Raw genomic sequence first — 24,634 nt, 5'->3', positions numbered from 1 at the left:
TGGCAGAACATTTAATCTCGTCCATTCATTTGGATGGCAGACCACCAAAGTAATATGTGCTCTTAGATACAATTAAGTGGGTTAGAGCAACTCCAACGGGGCGACCCATTTCGTCCGCCCCGTCCGTTTGGGTCGGCGCGGATACAAAAGGCAGCCCAACACGCCAACCCAAACGGATGCGCGTCCGCTTTTTGTCCGCTGGCGACCCATTTCCGGTCTAATTTTGAGCCGGATTTGCGTCGGCGCGGACACACGACGGACACGCGTACGGTCACTCTGTCCTTCCCTCGGGCCCGCTGGTCTGTGCCACATTGCCCTCCCCATCCAACAACAACCCTCGCCCTCCTCCTTCGTCGCCGACGCCGCTGCCCATTTTTGCCGGCGACTCGGCCAGCTGCCAGGGCCTCCACATCCGTGCAGCTACGCCGCCCACTCCCACGTCGCCCGCCACCACCGTCTTGCCGCCGGGGAGCCGAATGCTTCCCATCCCCCGCGCCCCCCACCACACAGCCACCCCGACCAAGAAGTCGCCTTGCCGCCCAGCCAGATCCTCACCGACACGCTCGTCGGACGGCGGCACGCTCGTCGGACGGCGGCACGCTCGTCGGACGGCGGCACACTCGTCGAACGCCGGCAGGACAGCTAGCTGGTCCGTGCGTGCTGCGACTCCCTTCACCGGCCGTCTCCTTTGCCGACGCCTGCAAGCTGTTCGACGGTTTGCCAAGGTACAAAATGGACTCCGCCGACGAGTTCTTTTTTCACAATTTTCTTTGCGACTCCGACGATTCGTCCTCCTATGACGAGGAGGAGATATTCGCTGCCGTGTTGGTCCATCACCACCTCAACAACCAGTGGCCATTGTTCCTTGGCTCCATTCCGGGCCACCTTCCGGCGTTGAATCGCAACCGAGAGAGCGGGCATTTCCTTCTTTGAATGGACTACTTTGATACAACAAACTCGTTGTTCAAACATCAGAAATTCCGCCGTCGTTTCCGTATGAGTAGGCATGTTTTTAACCGTATTAAACAGGGGGTGGTCGGCTATGATGACTATTTCGAGTGCAAAGAGGATGCCGTTGGCAAGATTGGTTTTTTCTCTTATCAGAAATGCATTGCCGCCATCCGAATACTTGCATACGGAGTGCCCGGTTATCTCGTTGACGAGTACGTCCGTATGAGCGAGTCTACTTGCCTAGAGTCCCTATATAAGTTCTGCAAGGCTGTTATTGTTGTGTTTGGCCCTGAGTACTTGAGAGAGCCGACTGCTGAAGATACAGCCAGTTTGTTGGCGATGAATGCCAGCAGGGGCTTCCCAGGGATGCTTGGTAGTATAGACTGCATGCATTGGGAGTGAAAGAACTGTCATACTTGAGGTCGTGGCGTCTAAAGATCTCTGGATCTGGCACTCTTTCTTTGGCATGGTCGGATCACACAATGATATCAACGTGCTTCAGCGCTCGCCTGTGTTTGCTAGGCTTGCCGAAGGCAACAGCCCACCGGTGAACTTTACTGTCAACGGCCACACCTACGACAAAGGATACTATCTGGGCGACGGTATCTATCCTCAGTGGACCACTATTGTGAAGACAATACCCAACCCTGTCGGAGAGAAGAGGAAAAGATTTTCCCAAGAGCAAGAGAGTGCTAGGAAGGATGTCGAGCGTGCCTTTGGTGTTTTGCAATCTCGATGGGGCATCGTTCGGTATCCTGCTAATACCTGGAGCACGCGAAAACTGTGGGAGGTGATGACTGCTTGTGTGATCATGCATAATATGATCGTAGAAGACGAGCGCCCAGAATGTCTGTATGATCAAGGGTTTCAGTTTCAGGGTGAGAATGTTGTGCCTGAGCATGGAGTAGCGGCAACGTTTGAACAGTTTACCCAATTTCATGAAGACATGCGTGATTGGGAAACTCACGTGCAACTGCAAAATGATTGGGTTGAGCATATGTGGGCTCATGTTGGCAACCAATAGATGCATATTTATTTTTTATTCGTTTGTAAAACTATGTGAGAGCTTTTTTTATTTTTATTTGGCTGGTAATAAACTATGCAATTTTATTCGGTCCAAAACGATTTTATTTTGATTCAAACTATGCAATGCATGTCGTTGGCAAGATTAGTAGTATAGATCACTTTTAATGCTGAGCAGAAATTATAGAGCTGGAGAGGAGGGATACAAACAGAACACACCACGCGCAAAATATATTATTACAGGATCCGTATGTGTTGAGGATCAGAGAGACACACCCACACACACTTAGAATATATGGTGGTTCTCCTTCCACACACAGCAGGACGTCACGCGTCCTCATGGTCCTGGTATACATATTCGGTACGATCGCGGGTGGATCTCTTGACCCGATCGATCTATATATCGCACGTACTCCGATGCGAGGGTAGAGAGCACATACATAAACAGGATTTAGGGGACTTATATATCATCAAAGCCCCCCCCTTGTACGGGACGCCGGTCTCCGGCAGCCAGGCGCCGCCATCGATGAAGTTGTTCACAGTAAACTTGGCCGCCTTGGACGCCTTTTTTATGTTGTGGAAGCCAGCCCAGTTGACGCGCCCGCGCACGTCGGCTCCAGGACCCTGGTTCTCGAACTCGGCGAAGAAGACAGTGCGCGTGGCAGTGACGTTATTGTTCCAGGGCAACCACCCTGTCCATAAGGGGTGCACTATGGCGTCCATGTGGCAGTGGATGAAGATTACCCGGGCATACGGCTGCCATGGGCGCCCGAGATACGTCTCGACGCCGCGGAGGTCCTCGCGTTGCATCCCTGAAACGTGAACCCCGAGGCATTGTCGACTCCGTTGCGTCCCTGGCCAGTCAACACATTCTGCTGCATGATGCCCGGGCGGCGCGCGACAAGGACACAATCTTGGAACACAGCAGCGGCAGCCCCCCAGATGAAGTCCACCGTCCCCGCGATTTCACATTCCTTGTAGAACTGCAGAAAGTTCTCGGCTAGCAAGGTGTCCTGGAAACCCAGGATCTGGCAGCGGTAAAATACGGATTTGTTGGAGTTGGACAGAAGGGCCACGGCTTGTTTTGCTTCCGGCCCCGCTGTGTTTTCGATGGTCAAGTCTCGAATGATGATGCCTTTCCGTTGTGCGCCTGCATGCAGCAGCGCACCATTTAGTTACCTCAAGCATGCATTCACTCATGCGCGGGTGAAATTGTTTTCCAATTATATTATGCAGAACAAGTGCATGTGAAATTTACAGATATATATATACTACTCCCTCCTTTTGTTTTCATATATAGTGGATGTCTAAAATGTCTTATAAAAGGAGAATGAACAAAGGTAGTACAAGATAAAAAGGGGGGAACGCCTACAACAAAAATCACACTAACAAAATTAAATAATCTCTGTTCGAGCAGCTCCATCTCCGATGAGCATGACATTGCTCCGTTGGAGCACTTCAACCTTCTCCTGATACAGTCCTTCCTTGATGTGGATGATGTACCTTGAACCCCCTGGCGGTGCTGCCGCCACAGCCGCACTGATGGTGTCATGATCCCCGCTACCATCTTTGGCAACCACGACATCCACAGGTGGGGACGCCGTCAGGAGCTGGAAAAAAAAGAACATTTCACATTAAAGTTTTAAAGAAGAACTGATGCCATTTGATTTTTGTAGCCGTCACCCTAAAGTTTTCATTTTTATACAAACAAGGGCCTACCATTTTACAGCCGACACCCTGAAGTCGGGGGAAATTTCGCTAGAAATTTCGGCAGCATAACGCGTTGAGAAGAATCACAAGTCTTCTTGTATTTCGTATTTCACATGGAAGGGAGACCATTACAAATTACAACTACTCCACCGCGGCCGGGCGTCTTCTTTCTTCGTTCATTTTATTCCTACGCCTTTCTATTTCCTTTTGAGCGGTGCCTTTCTCGAAACCTTCTCTACTTGAGCAGAATCACCTTTCTCCTCTCGCCAAATCGATGTTTTTGTTATGGGATCCCACTGACAAACAGGGACCTCGGTGTCTTTTAGGAAATCCGGAAAGGCAAAATTAAAATGTATCTTCGATATATCAGGGTTTCTTTTCTTCAAAGCTATATATAATATAATGACAGAAAATGCAAACCAAGATTGTACATGTCAGAAGAGTGAAACCGTCAAATCAAAAACATGTCTGGTAAGACTTTTTCTTCTCCCACATATTGATTGCTACGTTCTACAAAGTTTTAAATCCAAACAACATAAGCACGTTCCTAGCCAATATTAACCTATATAATCCTACAGTATCCATTAGACTAGAATGCATGTATAATCTCCAAGACACATAAAGAGATTACTTGTACGCTGCTATATATGTCATCACTCATTAAAAAAAATGCATGACTCAAATTACATGGTGGGAGCAGAAATTGGTGCTTTGCCTTGACACAATTCAATAACAGCGGCAAAAGTTCACACCATAAGCAAGGGGCCGAAGCATTTAAATGGTAAAGAGGACACAGTGTGCATGATAAAAGTCCCCATGTTCGCATAGTCAAACCAGCACATATTCAGAGAGGTGACTATCTATTTCTCAGTTATGCCATATTCAGTCACTAGCTTCTGAAAGAAAAGCAGAACATGGGTTGTTCTGTTCATGACAAGTACCCCAAGTTTACTCGGAAGCATAAAAATTGAACATATATAAAACATAGAAATTCAACATATATAAAGCAGAAGCCAAATGAAACAGGTATCCAGGTTTTATTCTCTCAGTGAGAAGGGAGATGGTTTTATCAACTGAAACATCGTCGGCCATTCCTGAACTAGACTTCAATCAGATATGCAGGCATCTAGAGAAGGAAATCAACAAACCCAAGGGAGACTTACTAAGCTTGGGATTGCAACACTAATAACAACTTGTGAAGAAAAATCAGTAAGTACCTGATGAGTAGTACGTAGCCCATGGAGAAGAATGGAGGGAGGGGATCTGCTTGGAGGGGTTCCCTCTGCCAAATTGCAAACCATGTGTCTCCATGGATAAATGGAAGCAGATGGATGGATCGGGCAGGCTGTGCTTGGCATTGGACCGAGGAGAGAAGAGGAGCAAAGTGGGAGGGATTGGATGGAGAGGAGGCCATTTATAGAGAGACATCGATAGGAGCGGCGCGTGAGGCGACGGATGGGAGCCCGATCCGCGTGAGGCGAGCGAGAGCCAATAGATGGATTGGATCACATCGCGCATGGACGAACGAGATGCAGGGAGGGAGGGAGGGAGTAATGGAGCCAGCTATGTTGGTTTTGGAGAGAATTAACGTCGGCTCCTTGAAAGGTGCACGGCCAGACGTTTTATTGTTTCCCTTCCTTCCTTGTAATCAGCAGCAGCTGGATCTGGCCCGTGGGATTCCCTAAAACTACGCAATCGGTTTCCTTTTACTGCTGCTTGGTTGTTTTGTTGCCAGATCTTCTCTCGTGCTTTCTTTCTCATCTCCATTGCATTACTGCTGGGATATATTTATATTTTAACCACCAATCTTTCTTTCATCTGGAATATATTTACATTTGAACCACCAATCCGATCTTTCTTTCTCCATTGTATTTGCTACTGGCATATATTTATATTTGAACCACCAATCTTTCTTTCTTTCTTTTTTTCTTTCTCCATTGTATCTGCTGCTGGCATATATTCATATTTGAACCACCAACGTTTCTTTCCTTCTTCATTTGTGTCTACTGCTGGTATATGCACACAGTTTGGCTCAGGCATTTCTATGTGTATTTAGAGAAGTTTCTGTGTAGATTTAGAGAGGCAGATTGGCCAATAAGATTTGAGTATTAGCTATAGTATATATAATCTAAGCAAATCATGAGGCCATGCTCACATTTGATTATTTGGACATTCAATTTGAGAAGGATGATAAAACAAAGATTGCTGCCATATGAAATGGAAATAACGGACACAAATAAGTTGCTGCCACAGGAATGCCTTTTCCCATTTACTACATCGCAGCAACGTGTACACAAGGGCAAGAATAAGTGCCTCAGGGCTCAGCAGAGAATGGAAAAGGAAATTAAGCATGCCATCTAGCCAGCCATTTGCACTCAGCCAAAAATGAATCAACAAAAGCGAAGAATTTTATTTCATTTTTTTTTCATTCACAACATGCATTGTTCGTACGTACATACATAGCTAGCTCAAGTAGCCACCAGGACAAGAAAGTAGAGAAATCACACACAAATAAAAAAGGACATCAGCCTCCAACACTAATTCCGCAGCCGGCAAATAACTCGCCTAGCCATTTTATCTAGTGCCTCCAAATCTAGGCTATCTCTTCCTCTCCTGCCCTCTTGCCACTTTTGGATTATCAATCTCAATGAGTAACCTCCTTCCAAGAGTCACCTCCAATCGAATAACCTGAAAAAAGGGCGAAACAAAATTAGAAAGAACAAATCACAGAGAATTCCATATGAGCTGCTAGAATACTGACACTTGCACAACACACAGATTTACTTAAACCTAATGTTGCTACCAACTTGCTCTTGACTGTTACAACATGAACCTAAACCATGTTGGCAATGAAACAAGACAAGACAAAACAGCCAGAGTTGGACTTGAAAAAGAGATGTCAAAGTTTACAAAATATATGTAGCGAATTTCAAAGTTTACTACTCAAACATCAAGCTTCCAAAGCTCTGGTTCACAAATGAACTGATGGGCATAGGTCCAAACTAAGATCACTGCAAGTTTGTCATGGAAACTGCAGCAACAACATATGTATAATGCTACGTGGACATGGAACCAAGCAGTCATAGCTGGAAGGCAATCATCGCCAAAAGCATGGCAGTCTAGCATCACAGAATCAACCATGGCTCAATGGCCGACATGCAGTGCTCGAAGGCAAGGTCCTAGAGCAGGTGAGGCATAGGGGAGGACCCAGTAACCATCAACTTACAAAATCGACTATACCCAACGTCATGCAACACGGGCGCTGAGTCGAGCCTTCGACCGTGCACGCATTGGAGGCCATGTCTGCCACCCAGCAACCGTCGTCGGGGACCACAACAACAACCACCAAGTCAGTGCCGACGAAAGCAACTTCAGCTTGACGACCATCTCCAGGTGACCCTTGAGCGTGTCAACTTTCCTCGGTGACCTATAACAACCTGGAGAATAGAGGAGTGAGCAAAAGATTATTAACAGGAAAAGACTAGAAGAATGGTTGGCTTAATCCAAACAGGGAATAAATCTGCTACATATTCGACATCAAAAGCTTACCGAATCCTTCTCAAGGACGCGGCCTCTTCTCACAGATGGAGAAGTTGGTTGGGTTAATTCAAACAGGGAATAAATCTGCTACATAAGAAGATGCTTGTTCTCAGCAGACTACTCTTGTGTGTTGAGAAAACTAAATCACACAGTAACAAGGGATCACCTCTCCAGACCTGCCATATTGCCACACTTTGTTGGGACGCTTTCTGCCTTGGTTTTGCACAAGGTTTGAACATGATCTGTTCAAAAGAAATGCACGTTTTTAACATGACAGATATGTGATAACTGATACCCAACACAAGCTAGCAGCTCCTTTCTCAATTCATATCATGAAGGGACAGTCATAAATGGCCTCATTTTCAAGCCTATAGCACCTATAGACGCAAACCTTAACATAACATTTACAGAGATAATCTAGGACTAAACCATAACATGAATAAACAGCAAACAACATACAACTTGACACTGAAATCAAAGGCTCATCTATTGGATGGTTCACAAGTCTGCATGTACTAACGAGCAACAAGAATCATTGTGTGAACATGTAAAAAGAAAGCTGTGTTGTGTTGGATTCTAAAGGACACATACTAAAGCAACAACAAAAGGCGTTCCACTAAATTCTTACTCACGGTTATTAAAGCAACAGGCATTGGCTTGCGCACACACAAGCGGCAATCATGTGTTACACTGGGTAACGAAACAATCATCATTAGCAAGAAAGCAAGAAAACTTTGAAAAGACATGTCAAAGTTTACCAAATACTACCTCTGTTCCTAAATTTAAGTCGTTACGGGAGTGTAAACTAAACTCCCACAACTACTTATATTTAGTATCAGAGGGAGTAAATGTACGGGATTCCAAATTTTACTACTGAAACAACAAGCTTCCAAAGCTCTGGTTTATAAATGAACTGATGGGCATAGGTCCAAACTAAGATCAGTTCAAGTCTGTCACCCTAATTATATTAACTACGTGAACATGGAATCAATCATCGCCAAAAGCATGGTTGTCTAGCATCACAGAATCAACCACGGCTCGATGGCCGGCACGCAGTGCTCGAAGGCAAGGTCCCAGAGCAGGTGAGGCCTAGAGGACGAGACCCAGGAAAATCAGCAACTTACCTAATCGACTATAGCCGAGGTCATACAGCACGGTCGCTGAGCCGAGCCTTCGACCGTGCATGCATTGTTGGCCATGGCTGCCGCCCAGCAACCTTCATCGGAGACCACGGAAACCACCACCAAGTCAGTGCCGACGAGAGACACTTCCGCTTGACAACCATCTCCAGGTGGCCCTTGAGCGTGTCAAGTCCCCTTAGTGACAAATAACCTCCCTTGAGCATGTCAAGTTCCCTTGGTGACAAATAACCTGGAGAGTAGAGTGAGCAAAAGATCACTCACATAAAAACAGACTAGAAGAATGGTTGGCTTAATTCAAACAGGAAATAAATCTAGTGGGTATTCGACATCAAAAGCTTACCAAATCCTTCTCAGGGACGCAGCCTTTGCTCATAGATGGAGAAGTTGGTGTAGCAAAGACATGTGCTTTTAAGAAGACGCTTTTTCTCAGAAGACTACCCAGTGTGTTGAGCAAACTAAACCGCACAGAAACAAGGAATCACCTCTCTGGATCCTGCCACACTTTGTTGGGATGATTTCTGCCTTGGTTTTGCACAAGGTTTGAATATGACCTGTTCAAAAGAAATGCACGTTTTTAACATGACAGATATGTGAGAACTGATACGCAACACAAGCTAGCAGCTCCTTCTCAATTAATATCATGAACGGACGGTCATAAATGGCCTTATTTTCAGGCCTATTACCCATCGACGCGAACAAATGTTCAAGGACTAAGTCATTTCTAGAGAGCAAAAAAGCCAGCACATTCAAGCCTTGGACAGTGGATGGGGACAAAAAAGCATCTCTTAAGCCACCAAATCAGTGCTAGAAGGGAACTAAAGTTCCAACTAATCACAGCACAAACATATGACAGGTTCCAACAAAATGATAGCTCAATACAATAACAAGATTTAATTGGTTGGAAGAACATCGATCAATAGCTGCAGTTCACAAGTAAAAAGAGCAAGGCTCAAAAGGGAGGCCCAACCTATATCACTGAGTTATTAGATGTGATCATCAACCACACAAGCATCATATTCTTAACTCAGCAAATACTAGACAACGACAGAACTACTTAATACTAGAACTAAAGAATAATACACAAACACCAAGAGACAAAGCACATGCCTATCAGCACGAGGGAAAGCACAAAAGGGTATTTAATCCTACCTGCAAATATATCCTCACTGATATTGATGATACAGGAAGGCGTACTGATGCCGCCCTTTGTAATATTAAATGCCCTCCAGGTGTTGAGAAAACTAAATCACTCGCGGAGAAGTTGCTTAAGGATGGAGAAGTTGATGTCATCAAAGACATGTGCATTTAAGAAGGTGCTTGTTCTCAGCAGACTACTCTTTGTGTGTCGTGCAAACTAAATCACACAGAAACAAGGGATCGCCTATCCAGATCCTGCCATTTTGAAACACTTTGTTAGGACACTTTCTGCTTTGGTTTTGTATGAGGTTTGACCATGATCTATTCAAAAGAAATGCACGGCTTGAACTTAGCAGCTCTTTTCTCAATACAAACTTAGCAGCTCTTTTCTCAATAAATATCATGACAGGACAGTTATAAATTGCCTCATTTTCAGGCCTAGCTATTCATGGTTCACACGAAACATGTCAAAATATTGACAGATGCTGATAATAATCATGAATTCCGCATATTTGTAATTCTCATAACAAAAAATAGGTAGCCTCAAGGCTACCTCAAGGCTACCTATGCACACATTGATAATCATTGTCCGCACATGTAAAAAGAAAGTGGTGTTGTGTAGGATTCTATAAGACCCATACTAAAGCAACATCAAGAGGCGTACCACTAAATTCTTAAACACGAATATTAAAGCAGGAGGCATTGGATTGCGCACACGCAAGCGGCAATCGCATGTTACACTGGGTAACAAAACAAGTATCATTAGTAACAAAGCCAGAAACTATGCACATCCGACTTCTATTTGTCCGAAAGGAGCACACGGCAAGCAAATCCCCAGCACAAGCAGAAGGAAAGACGGCTTAATGCACGTTGTAACCATGGACTTAACTTTCATGCATCAATGAGCAACAAGAATAAATCTCTGCAGAGGTAAACAACAGTTGCTGTTCTGGCAAATCACAAAGTACATATATGAAAGCACCAGCAACTAGATTGACCATACACAAACAATGACCAGGCAAACAAGGAGCAACAGAACTGTCGAAAGCTATAGCCTGACCATGCAAGACAGGGTACTGAAAATCAAGGAAATCACACAAACATGGAGCTGAACCTAAATGAATATACGCCTCCGAAAGCACCATGCAATGTTATGAGATCGGAAGGATAACCCCACAAGCAGCAGGACAGGCACACACAAATAATAAAGCAAACTAATGAAAGCATGTCTAACCTTGTCAGCTAACGACACCGACGCGCAGCGAACGAGCAAAGAACCTGGACAGGGAACAAAACAAGAAACAGAGCTATGTCAGTTCACATGCAGAAATAAAAGGAATTGAAAACTTCAGCAAAGAACACAAACTTCGACGGCAAGACCGAGCAGCTGGCGAGCCAACAGAGCAGTAGACGATAACAATAGGACCTGCAAAACAAAAGGAATTAGGGCCCTACATGACATACATTGGTTAATGAATAGAGAATTAGAAAGGGCAAGCACAAACCTTGGCAGGCAAAGCAGCAGACAACAGGCCGAGCAGAGGCTAGAATCAGAGAGGCCAAGCAGAGGCAAAGCAGCAGATGACAGGCCGAGCAGATGACAGGCCGAGCAGGCAAAGCAGCAGAAAACAAGTCAGCACTCAGCCAGACAAACAACCTACACAGTAAACATAACCAGAATCAGAGAGTCAAAATGGGACAAAAAGAAAGATCATGTTTAGCTAATCAATTCCCATTTGTCAATGAGCAACAAGAACTATGCATGCATATGTAAACAGGAGAAGGTGCCCCACATATCAACTACTCCCTCCATTCACTACTATAAGACATTTTTGCTTTTTCTTGGTTTGTATGTGTCTAGACACATTTTAGTATATATGTTCACTCATTTTAGTACATATGAAGTCAATACTGAAATAGCTACAAGGTCTTACATTAGGGAACCGAGGGACTATTTGTTTAGCCATGCCAACAAGCACCAACTATTATGTGTGAACAATGAAAAGCAAAGCAGCATGCATGTAAACAACAAACAAACACTTACTTGGCAATGCAACCATAGTTTCATTTTAGTTGTTGGTTAATTAACTTCCATATATTAGTGAGCAACAAGAAGAAATCCTTCCATATGTCAACAGCTAGAGCTGTTCTGTTGGATTTTAAAGGACCTATTTTAAAGCAGCAAGAATTAGTTTGGGAACAGAGGAACAATGATCATCTATTCTACTGGAATCTTCCTACCAAGAAAAGCAACATGCATGAACAAAGAATAATTACTCCTTTCAACCAACATGCATATTTTAAAGCAGCAAAAATTAGTTCGGGGCACAGATTCCTACGAAACAAAGGCCTTACTCGACACTGTAACCATAGTTTCATTTTATTTGCTGGCAAATTAGCTTCCATGTATCAGTGAGCAACTAATTAGCTCCAACGTATCAATGAGCAACAATAATTACTCCTACTATGTGCCAACAGTAAGAGGTGCTATATTGGATTTCAAAGCACATTATTTTAAGCAATAGGCTTTGGTTCGGGCATACAGAACCAATGATCAGCACAAACAGTGACCTGGACATCTAACAGTGACATGAACCTATCTTTCCCAGAGCAGGAAGCAGAGAACCATAAGCAAAGAATGGTCGTTGTTTCTAACGAGATGGGAAGGAAAAAGCCACAAAATAGCAGGAGAAATGTCAAAACAATAAAAGGTACTATGTTAGCGCAAAGGCATTTTATCAAACAAGAGACGAGCAAGAAAGAGTTTACCTCCCCGAGCAGGCAGCCCAGAGATGAACAAGCAAATGAGAGACGAGATGCGAACAATGTAAAGAGTGAGCGAAAAAGACGAGATGCAAACAAGCCAATGAGAGACGAGGAGCCACGCATCCACCCACTGCCGCTGGTTCACCGAACGTGGCACTTAGCATCCCTGACAAGCCCCATCCACACAGCCGCTGTAATTTTCAAGAGAACCCAGGTGCTCTTACCCATTTAACCGACAAGTGGGACCACACAACACAGGGACCACTCGCACCGATGGAGCCTCTCTCAACCGGGTAGAAGTGTGGCGTGCAACCCTCACCTAGCGTGACACACCCTTCAACTCAACGGACGGAGGCCTGCACTGCTTTACCAGCGGGCACCCCGGATGAACCCAACTGATATAATACCCAAGCCATTGCTCCGCGGGCCAAACCATGAACCGGGACCACCATCAAGACAGGGTACACAACAAGCCAATAAAGTAGCAGAATTCCACCCCTGACACTCACACTAGCCAATCCACACGCACGCAAGCGTCTCGGCCAACCAGGAGGAGAGAGATGAAGCAACGCCGGTGATGCATAGGCAAGACCCACCCGCTGGCTTCTGGCCCTACCGAAGCATGGCCCCAGCTGTCATACGGCACCACTCGTATTGATGATACGGGATGCCGTACTGATGCCACCCCTCGTGATATTGAATAGCCTTCGTGTGTTGAGAAAACTAAATCACTCGTGGAGAAGTTGCTCAAGGAAGGAGAAGTGTTGTCATCACAGAAATGTGCTTTTAAGAAGGTGCTTGTTCTCAGCAGACTGCTCTTTGTGTGTCGTGCACACTAAATCACACAGAAACCAGGGATCGCCTATCCAGACCCTGCCATTTTGAAACACTTTGTTGGGACGCTTTCTGCCTTGGTTTTGTATGAGGTTTGACCATGATCTGTTCCAAACAAATGCACGGTTTGAACACGACACTTTATGTGATAATGGATACCCAACATAATCTACTGGATATGGTTCACTAATCTGCATGTATTAACGAGCAACAAGAATCATTGTGTGCACATGTAAAAATAAAGTGGTGTTGTGTCAGATTCTAAAGGACACATACTAAAGCAACAGCAAGAGGCGTTGCAGTAAATTCTTAAGCACGGCAGCAGGCATTGATTTGCGCACACGCAAGCGGCAACCACGTGTTACACTGGGAACCGAAACAAGCATCATTAATAAGAAAGAAAGAAAACTGGGCACATCCGACTTCTATTTGTCCAAAAGGAGCACCAAGAAGCAAATCTCCAGCACAAGCATAAGGAAAGACGGCTTAATGCACGTTGCAAACATGGATCAATTAACTTTCATGCATCAATGAGCAACAAGAGTAAATCCATGAAGATGTAAACAACAGTAGGTGGTCTTGGGAATCACAAAGTACACATTCTTGTGCATATTCTTTGTGAATAAACTTTGGCGAATCGTAAAGTACATATATGAAAGTACGAGCAACTAGATTGACCATACACAAACAATGACCAGGCAAACAAGGAGCAACAGAACTGCCGAAAGCTATAGCTTGACCATGCAAGAAAGGGTACTGAAAATAATGAAAATGACACAAACATGCACATGAACCTAAATGAATATACGCCTTCGAAAGCACCAAATAGTGTTATTTTCTGATGAGATCAGAAGGATAACCCCACAAGCAGCAGCACAGGCACACACAAATAATAAAGCAAGCTATGAAAGCATGTCTAACCTTCCCAGCTAACGACACCAACATGCAACGAACAAGCAAAGAACCTGGGCAGGGAATGAAACAAGAAACAAAGCTATGTCAGTTCTCATGCAGAAATAAAGGGAACTGAAAAAATTAGCTAACAATTAATAGATTTTAGCGCTCCAAATAATTACGCTCAAGCAATAATTATATGAAAAATATTTCGGATAGATAGGAAAGATTTTCTAGTCTTACACCCTCATCTTTAGATATCACAAACCAAAATTGTTGATTTAACAATATGTGCTATTGATGTTCATAACACCTCCATATGTACAAGGGACTATGAATTTGATGTACAATAAATAGCATCACATACTAATATAGCCCACAATACGGTCAATGGTAAGAAAATATAAATGGCCTGTAGCCAAAGAGAAAAAAGACGCTCACACCGATGCAAAATATAACTAAAATAGTAGCAAGCTGAACTCACTGATCAAAATAGAAAGGAAGATCAGCAAGCCAAGTATGACTATGACATCACAGGCTCAACCCCGTAGCATCATATTCATGGATAATATATAAAGATCAAGAGGGGGGAAATATTCATCCCAAGACACAATCTGTGGTGGAACTTCACAAGAGGAAGAAAACAGTTGCCTGTAACTAGTCTGTTCATAGAATTTATTAACTAAATTAGTTGAGAGAGAGAAAATATAGGGGGATGCAACAAGGCTGAGGATGCATGTTATGTCGTTTTCTGAAAACTCAAGTTGAAGATAATGTTCATCCAAGGATGAGATCAATGGCTGACTGTAGCTAGTCTGTTGACACAAGTTAGTAACTAAATTAATTGAGAGAGAGAAAATATGTAGGGATGCAACAAGAATGAGGATATTAATGATAGTACCTTAAACATTGCAACTCTAGGAGTAACTTGTTCTAGTTTGTGCATGGAAACATAATTAGCTCACTGTTAGAAACAGAATTAATGGTGCCATTGAACTGTGTATCATTCATGACCTATGATGCATGCCAATCCAATATCAACGCAAGACCTACCATCTCAACTAAAGATCAATAGTAGTAGGCTCTAGCCTGTCCAATATGAGTGCAAATGTGACCATCAACTCCTAGAAGCCTTCCATGGACGACACAATGGCCAGCAGCCCAGCCCAGAGTTTACTACAGCTCGATGGCTGTGGACAAGCAAGCACCAAGACCATCGGAGGGAGCAGAGGAGAGTACCGGTCAGTGGCTTACCATCAGCCACGCTGGTGTGGAAGAGGAATCGGGGCTACCGAAGGGGCCGGGGTGGAGCTGGCTCTGTCCTACACATGTGCGTGTGAGGAACTGCATTATGGAACCACCAAATCAAACAATAGAGAGGGAGAAGGAGGAGAAGGGAGACCTTCCATGGCAGCATCAACAAAAGAAGAAGCCTCCTGGCTACTCCTCCCCTTGCATCGAGTTGGTGATGCTTGATGGCATCGGAGCAGGGGGAAGAGAGGCATCCTGAGCAGAGCATGGCCCTTGATGACGGCGCCAAAAATTAAGTTGAGTGAAGCAGCAACGTCTACATTGGTACTGGAGTTCAACCAGAAGATAGGCCAAAGCCACTTCGCACCATGGAACTTTGGAGACTATGTCGAATAACAATAGCAACTGGGCTAGAGCTAGATACTAGACCACTGTGAACACGGACATGATATGAGTGTCTAGAAACTATGTTAGAGCAGAGCAGCGATAACTTGGGAGAAAAAAGCATCTTGGGTGCGAGGGCGGAGTAGAGAGCAACCTTCGGCATCGTCGTCGCCTCGGGGTAGAGGTACAACCCAATTATGTCCACGTCAAGCTTGACAGCTTGGGCGCGTGGTCCTGCATGTTCCTCATTGATGTCGTCCATGGAGAACGCCTGCTGCTCTGAATCGAACAAACAAATAAATTAGGAGATCTGAGATAGACTAGAAGTCCAAGCAACACTCTTTTCAGTGGAATATGTGGAAGTAGCACAATAACAATCAGGAACTAATCTCTATCAAACAGTAGCATAAACTATCTATCTCCAGTTCATTATACGTATATCAAGAACTAAGAAAAATGATGAGCACCAAACTAAGTTAGATTCCAAAACTGGAATAGGTCAAGCATTCTTATCCAGCAGAACCAAACTACAGCTCACACTCAGTAAAATATCAAACAGAGGGTATCTCTTCTTCTCTTCTCCAATATTATCGGACTACTAGACCAAGAAAGAATCACCTACCATGGCCAAGAAGCATGCGTGCATAGATGTTTATTTAACTCAAGCCGTTAAATTACTTCAGGGAATTTAACCTAGGTAGCTTAGCATCACCTAGAAATAAACAAACCCTCTTCTTACCAAAACTACTCCATCAAAATTCTATCAAGGGAAGAACAAGGTCTTACACCCAGAAGCTACATGCAGTGCCATTCATAACACACATGCTTAAGCAATCATAATAATGAGAGAACTTAATTAAAAACAAGAGCTGTGTTCAACAAGAGACATCCTGACTATTCAACAAGAAACATATTGACCATCTAAGAGATACAAATTACACAACACCTACACTACATGCTTGGCTAAAAGGACTATAAATCATCACAATGCCAAATTACTACCACAGCTTGATGACCATGGATGGGCACACAGAGCATACAAGAAAGCAGCAGAGAGCAACCAAAGTGGCTCACCTACACTGGATTCGAAGAAGTGGCCACCGGGAGGCGCCAAGAAGGGATAGAGTGCTGGCACAAGCAGAGCTGCTTTGCCGGCCAAACTCATGATGAAAAGCATTTGTCTCCATGAACACACAGATAGGAACAACTCTGCCTGGCACCCCGGCCATGGTGGTTCCATATTTCCTGTATGCCAAGCTTACCCGACATATTTATCTGAGCCACACACAACCAAAAAAACATGACGAGCACATCAGTACCAAGATACAAAGTGTGTCAACATCTCCTAGTATACTCTAAATTGAATGAAGACAGATAAAAATATCAGTTTAGATGTTCATGAGAAGATCTACATTGTTCATAGGCATAAATTCCCAATTTTATAAATTGCTAACACATGGAAAGAATAAAACATGCATGCTTCTAACCAAGAGCAGAACCGTAGTAGGCTTACTCTTACAAAGTAGTAATCACTTGGTAATAGAAGCTACTTCATGTAGTGCCATTCATAATACACATGCTTAAGCAATCATAAACAATAGCTATGTTCAACAAAGAGACATCCTAACCATTCAACAAGAAGCATCCTGACCATCTAAGAAGAACAAACTACATAGCACCTGCACTACACATGCCTTTCTAAAAGGCCCATAAACCATCACAATGCCGAACTGCTACCACGGCTCAATGACCATGGATGGGCACACAAAGCATACAAGAAAGCAGGGACGACCAACCCAAGTGGCTTACCTATGCCCTATTCGAAGAAGTGGCCACCAGAGGCGCCGCACAGGAATGAGCTTCGACACAGGCAGAGCTGCTTTGACGAGCAAACTCGTGTTGGGCAGCATTGTTTCCATGTCATAGTCCATGAGCACACACTCGGTAATAACTCTGCTTGGCAGCCCAGACATGGTGGCTGCTTATACGGCAAGCTTCTCAACCATATTAATCTGCGCCATACAAGATAAAAAAAGGCATGAGCAAGCATGATTCAACCTTTTCAAGATTCCCAAACTATTTTTTACCACAAAAAGCATTGCACTAAACAGCAGTTCAATATCATCATAATTTATCAAAAGAAATTTGCAAACTCAAATATCATAGGAGAGATTATATGTTCTTTTCTCAATATGTGAGGACATGTACTGCTTGTTTGATTGATATGTAGTACCAACTATCACTTAAATTAAAAGAGTGAATCACTTAAATTAAACAGTTTGAAACGCAACGACACTTCAAAAGAATATGCAACCAAAACGCAGAGTAGTAGAAAGAGTCACAATGTGCAAAAAATAAAATAGACATGCACCAAGCAAACTAGAACAAACACACAGACTTGAACACACATCCAATGACGTTTTCCTGAGCCTATTGAGGCCACCAGGGCCAAAACCTATGTAGCCAGGGCACAGAGGCCATGGATGACTACATGCCCAGAGCGAAAAGAATAGAGAAGGAAGAAAAGCAGTGGGAGTACAAGTGATGAACATATGTGTGTATTCAAGTCTATACAAAGTCCCGGCCATTCTTGTTTAACGAATGTGGAAGTACAAGTGGCCAGAAATTTCAGTCCCAAAACAGTGGCATCACTGAGATATCACGAGGGACGAATAAGAAACATGCAAAATGTAAATAGGTAAAAAATTCTGTGCCGCCAGGATGAAGAGATGGATATCAATGCGCAAGCACAGGGACAAACATAAACACTCATCTCTCTTCATCTCCTAGATGAAGAGATGGATGTCAATGCACAAGCATGGAGACAAAACATAAAAAAAAATCTCGATCATGGTCCATCATGGTGAACCAGGAAGGATGGTAAACGAAGAAAGAGCATACTGGATACTCATGTTCTATCTACACGATCAGCACTCAATGACCACTATAGTGAGCAGATAAGTAGGTCTGGAGAACAAAGGAACTCACACGGTCCATGTTGAAGTGCATGAAGGAGAAGAAGCAAGCAGAGGACGAGGATGGTCTGGCGCTTGGGGAACTGTAGCCACCAGGCGGGAGCCAACTTCATCTATCCTCAAACAAAGCTTTCAAGGCGTCTTTGCTTCTTCAAGCATCCAACCAGCTGCATGACAAAAAATAGAATTAGAATGAGCACATCAAGGATGTTTGGGGATTGAAGTGTTATAAGCAAGAAATCAAATTTTTGATGTCATGGTCAAGACATACGGCCAAGCAAAAAACGGCATGGTGATTTCGCTAACTAGTACAGCAACATCCTACCAGTTGCAATGCTGGAAGTGTTTTTCCTTCCATATGAAGCAAGAACAATAATTTTCTTCAGGTTCCACTATCAGCGATAGCAGAACAAGCACAAAGTTTAGCAACAAAACCAAAAGCAAAGAAAAGAATTCATTGGCACCCGGCCAGCCTGACCAACACTCATGTAGAAGTAGAAACTACAGCCAACGCAAGCATGACAAGCTATCAAGTGGAAGGCTGGAGGTCCTAGCCTTCTCTCAGCAAAATAAATGTAATTTGAGTTGCATTTTGAATCTTAACTTGCAACAACATAATCATCTTGTGAAGAGTCAATTTGTTACCTATAACTTGCCATGCACTCTCTAACAGATCATTTTTAAGACCGGAATTCATATAGGAATGAAATGCACATTTATAGTAACTTCCGTTCAATATGAAAAACAAAATCAAGGCACACAAGATCACACGCAAAATTTTAAATTACAAATGTGAATCAAGAAAAAATGTATGCCTAAATAGTTACTGTTTCTGGGAAAACTAACTTTAGTAATTAAAGATGTAGATGATTGATAAATGATATGCACTTAGCTACTCTTTAATAATCAGGAAGTATCAAATGCAATGTTCATCATTGGGCAGATACTTATCTGAACCAGCAAAATAGAACCATGATAAAGAAAAGCTTAACAAATCAGTTCAAAAGCCAAATTATGCAAGATAATAGGAAAGAGAAAGGAAGAAACCCAAATCTATGGAACCGCTACATTTGTCGAATAGTGTTGCACATGGGCAATTTTATCTCTCTAGAGTTTCTATTATCTAAAGAACCAAGTTAGGAAGCTAAAATGCTATGACATCATGGGATTTTGGTACACACCAAATCACCTAGCATGTGAAATTGTCTCACTTTTTTGGGACTTCAGCTATGCTGTATGGAAGAACATGACAGTGAGGGGAACACGTGACATTGTCGAGGCACTGATTACAAGAGCTATTGATTATTCGCAATGCATCTGATCCACTGTCCTATATTTTTTTCCAGTGAGACTATATACATCATCCAATTACCGAGAGGCCTAAATCCGATCCGCTGCCTGAGACAATTTGCTCTCGACCAATGGTTAATCTCAGGAATGAGCTTGACCAAGACAAACCTTTTGATGGCTTAAGCTTATTCCTAAAGCTTCTTTCTTCGGAAAGGGGTTTATATCATAACCATTTATGCAATGTGAAGCACTCCTTAAGATGGTTAGGAAGTACAGGGAAACAAAAAAACTAAGCTCCTGATGAGCCAAATGTCTCGGCTTGAGATTAAATCATTATAACCGGCAACCAAAAATGCTAATACTTGTAAACTAACATGAGAACAAAAACCATGGGATGCAAACTGAAAATGTAGCATGGTGATCATATTATTGTATTCACTGCACATAGCACAACACACGGGAATATAGGTCAGGTATGCCACACTTTTTAGCAATACAAAGCACAACAATAACACTTGGGAATAGATATGTCTCTCCTTGTCCAATCCCATCAATAATGAACATAAGATAGACTAAGGGCTATTCTCACCTGATAGCACACGGACAAGGTGGGCATGCTTAATGACAACAGAGATTGTACAACATCAGCCTAGCAAAGACCGGACCACGAGCTTTTTCAAAATCAAGCTAGATAAACCAAGCTATCATAATGTTTGTCTCCTGTGATAATCAAAAGAAATGCCAAGCCAGGTCTCTCTCTTATGAACACTACGCACCACTCAGGAACCTATTCAAGAAGACAACATGCTGTCTTTTTTCGTAAGATAAAAAGACTATTAATAATATGAATCCAAAGTACAAGCAAAAGCTCGAAAGACATGAGAAATAAAAATAGCAGGATATCTAGATACTCTTCAATTAGTCATTACCAGGTAGCCGAACAATGCTTGCAAAGCTAGTTATCAAATAAGCCATCAACTCAAAAAGAACAACATTAAATAATCCGACACAAGTTAAATATTAGCTCTTATTGTCCCCCTACATAGTTCTGCAACTATAGATGTTGTTCACTCTTGTTGGTGTATTTGTCATACACATACACAGTAGGCACTGTTGTTCTGCAACTAAATCATCGTCTCGATGGCCAAACCATCTCCGATCAAGAGAGAGCAAAAGAGAGGAATCCAAGGACTCACCTGAAGCAAGAACTAGGCAGACACCACTGCCACTGCCATGGCACGACATCACCACTGCCAGCTGTTGCGCTCAACAAGTAATGAGATGAAGCCCAAGAACTATTGCTGCATCCGTAGGGTCACATCATCATTGCACTTGGGTTGCATTGCATGTAGAATTGCAGGCAACTCCTCTACCCGATCCTCTGGCCTGGCCTACAAAGCAAAAAAAGGAAGATGTTAATAAGCACCTCAGAACTAACCGGGCCAACAATTTCGTTCTGTCACCACTTGGCACTTGCCTTAAAGACTAAGATCTATATTTTCAAAATCTGACCAGACAAGTCCAACACCGGCCCACTCAACTATTGATGGATCACATCCATTTGATAATGTTTCAATCAATCAAAACATAACTTTGCCACCCAAAGTCCGAACAATATCTTAAAACACAGAATGAAATATCATGTGGAGTCTTTTTACAAAAAAACCATGTAGAAGCACTCCACCCAAACAGACATGAAGGACTAATATGTAGGGGTTGTTTGGTTTAGAGCCGTGACTTGCCCGACCAAAAAATTGGTCGTTGACTAGCCTAGTGGTGGCGTTTGGATTGGATCCAAATAATTGGCATGCCAGCCCTGCCTCAGCCTTCCCTCCTTCTTTTGCGCCAATTAGTTGGCAGAATCGCAGGCGAGGGAATCGTTCGCCAATTTTTTGGCTAGCCAACAGCGCCAACGATTTGGCAGGGCTGAGATGGGCACAAACCAAACAGCCCCGTAACTTTCAGGAATGCAGTCTGCCAACTAAAACAGTGAAAATAACAACTCAAATCCATAAAGAAACTGCTACTGCAACACAACTTCTAATGAAATCTGATTGTTCATTGATTCAAAATTCAGAACACAAGGTTCTCATTGCTGCTTAACAGGGATAACAGGGACTAGAGACAAGATGGTCAGAAGACCTCCAGCACAGGCGCCATGACCACATAACCAGGCCCTCAAATCAATGGTTCGACGGTCTACACCACAATCAGCCACAGCTCGAAGGACGGCCAATCTCAAGGGCACAAGTGAGATAGGGGGGGAGACCACAAACTCACCAGAACTGAGGATGAGGCAGCCTAATCGCCCTACGGGGGAGGTCAGAGTAGTGGCCGACAAGGAGGTAGCCCACCGAAGCCATACTAGCCGGACATGAAGGCTACGACACAGCCAGTGCCATCCTGTCAGTGACGGCATCCAAACCAAAGGGCTGCGGCAGTAATCGTTCTGTCACCAAGCCACACCACGGTCAGGCACCTTTAGCAGCTGAAGATCTCATGCGGGCAGGTCAATGGACTAGCTGGTGATGTTGGGCACCTTCCCCCCTCACACACACGATCTCTTCCTCTGGCGCCCACATGTCAACGATGGTGTGGCTGCCAGACATGCTCCAACATATGCTGCATCTTGCATATGTTCTAATCTGCATGCATGAGAAAAGCAAGTCATGTACCGTACAGATAGAGGAGATTAAAACCTTGAACAATGCAGATTCCAAAACACTTGTACACTGATAAACGGAAGAGCGCTACTGAATCGCCGATTTGCTGGAACTACCAAAGGCACTAGTTCTGAACGCCAATTAAATAACTGCATAGTCCAGCCAGCTACACTGGGAGCTACAGAGTAGCCGGCTGGTAGCCTCGTACTATTGTCAGATCAAGTTAATTTTGTGGCGCACATGAACATCTCCCAAAGCGGCTGATGCAATCAAAATTGGGACTAATAAATTAAGAGGAATTGAGTGACACTCCTAACCAATGGTTCTTGTTTTTCGTTAGGCCACAATCAAACAGGCCATAGATGAGGTGCTCTGTTTGATGGTTCAATAACTGACTCAAACTATGAACAAAACCAATAAGATATCTGACTAAGCACATACAAAGTACGCAAAAGAAATTATGACAGCCCGAGTACTAAGCTTGTAGGATAGCTATGCCCAAAACAAATATATTTGAGGACAAGACCAAAATAAAATACATAATGTTTCAGCTCTTCACTTGGGGACACAATCCATCCAAATTCAGCTAACCAATTTTCTTACTGAATCTAACTTAATTCAAGCAGATACTTGGCATGGGAGAGTAAACTACACATACACAACGGAGAGGGGGCGATACTGAAGAACTCCGATGGCGAACACCTAGTTGCTGACCGCTGTCGTGGGAGTAGGTGCAGCCTGCATCAAGCAGAATGCCAACCACCACCGTACCCTAACAATGATTGCCAGTGATGTTAAAATATTACACAAGAACAGAAGTTGCTATATGAAAACAGTAGTAAATAAACACATAATTCGAGCAGATGTGTTGGATGGGAGAATAAGACACATACTCATATAAATTGATGGAGAGGGGGCGATACCAATTGTATTACTATGGTCATAGCAAGTGATAAGTAAAAAGTGCACTGGGATTTCCTTTGTTGAAGTTATTACTTCATACAGTTTCTGATTTATCCAGTAATCTATGTGGGGACTGTTCAAGCTAACTCAGCATTTCTTTAATCCAATTATAGATGACCTGGTAGCCTTATATAAATTTTCATGTTGTGAAGAAAGTTTCAAACAGCTAATTTAATATTTTGCGCAGAGACATCAGGCTAGCTGAAACCAAAGCAAAGTGAACACGGTGATGGTCATAAGTCTACTTGATTATCATATTTCTCCACGCCTTAAATCTGAACTGAACTCTTAGATCACGATTCATGTCATCTAAATATTACAGTTTGAATAGGACAATGGTGGAACTTTGAGCAAACAATTTTTTTCTCTTTGTTCTGAAAAGTTATAACTATATATTTTGGAGGCAAAGCTATCCCTGTAATAAGGAGAGAAAACTCGAATACAGAAAAACACCCATAAGCTTTATACTGCATCACTGATTTGTTGGAACTGTTAGAACAGGGTTGTGCTGTGTGTGTAGTTATCATATTGTATAGGGGCTTCTTTGCTTATTTCCCTTCATGTATATGTGCTGGCCTATTGGCCCGATGGAATATGGGCTCACTTCATAACATGGTATAAGAGCTAGGGTTAGGTTCCCCAGCCGCCGCCGCCGCCTCTGGTCGCCGCCGCGGCCGCCGCCGGCCGCCGCTCCTCTCTTCATCGAGCCTCTCCCCTTTTCTTCCTGGTAGCTGCTGCCGCCTGCTGGTCCAGGCCGCCGCCGTTCCAGGCCGCTGCTGCCGCCGTCCTTCCCGGCCGGCGCCGCCGCCTCAACGTGCTGCTGCTGCTCTTCAACGAGCTGCTGCTGCTGCTACTCCTCTTCTCTGCTGCTGCTGTTGCTCTTCTTCAACGAGCTGCTGCTGCTGCTCTTCTTCAACGAGCTGCTGCTGCTGCTCTTCAAAGTGCGGCTGCTGCTGCTCTTCTCCTCCTGGTCTGTTGCTGCCATCAAGCTGTGCCTCCTGCTGCTGCTGGTCTTCAACGAGCTGCTGTTGCTGCTCTGCTGCAATGGCGCCCTCCACCACCACCGGTGCTGTCCCAGTCCCACGATGTCCTGTTATCTTCAACGGACAGA

General features: G+C 43.7%; 1 protein-coding gene across 1 annotated transcript; it reads right to left on the bottom strand.

Annotated features, from left to right (window-relative positions):
• Window positions 1-3,182: 3,182 nt before the first annotated feature.
• LOC123094232 (pectinesterase 3-like) lies at window positions 3,183-5,034 on the bottom strand. Its single transcript, XM_044516285.1, has 2 exons — window positions 4,902-5,034; window positions 3,183-3,584 (listed from the first exon to the last, which is right to left on the bottom strand). The coding sequence occupies exons 1-2, from the start codon at window positions 4,983-4,985 to the stop codon at window positions 3,369-3,371; spliced, it is 300 nt and encodes a 99-aa protein (XP_044372220.1). The 5' UTR covers window positions 4,986-5,034; the 3' UTR covers window positions 3,183-3,368.
• Between the last annotated feature and the right edge of the window lie 19,600 nt (window positions 5,035-24,634).

This window comes from Triticum aestivum, chromosome 4B (genome assembly GCF_018294505.1).
Source record: "Triticum aestivum cultivar Chinese Spring chromosome 4B, IWGSC CS RefSeq v2.1, whole genome shotgun sequence".
Taxonomy (NCBI): Eukaryota; Viridiplantae; Streptophyta; class Magnoliopsida; order Poales; family Poaceae; genus Triticum; species Triticum aestivum.
The sequence above is the reverse complement of the archived record's forward strand: the minus strand, read 5'-3'. Positions and strand labels throughout refer to the sequence as shown.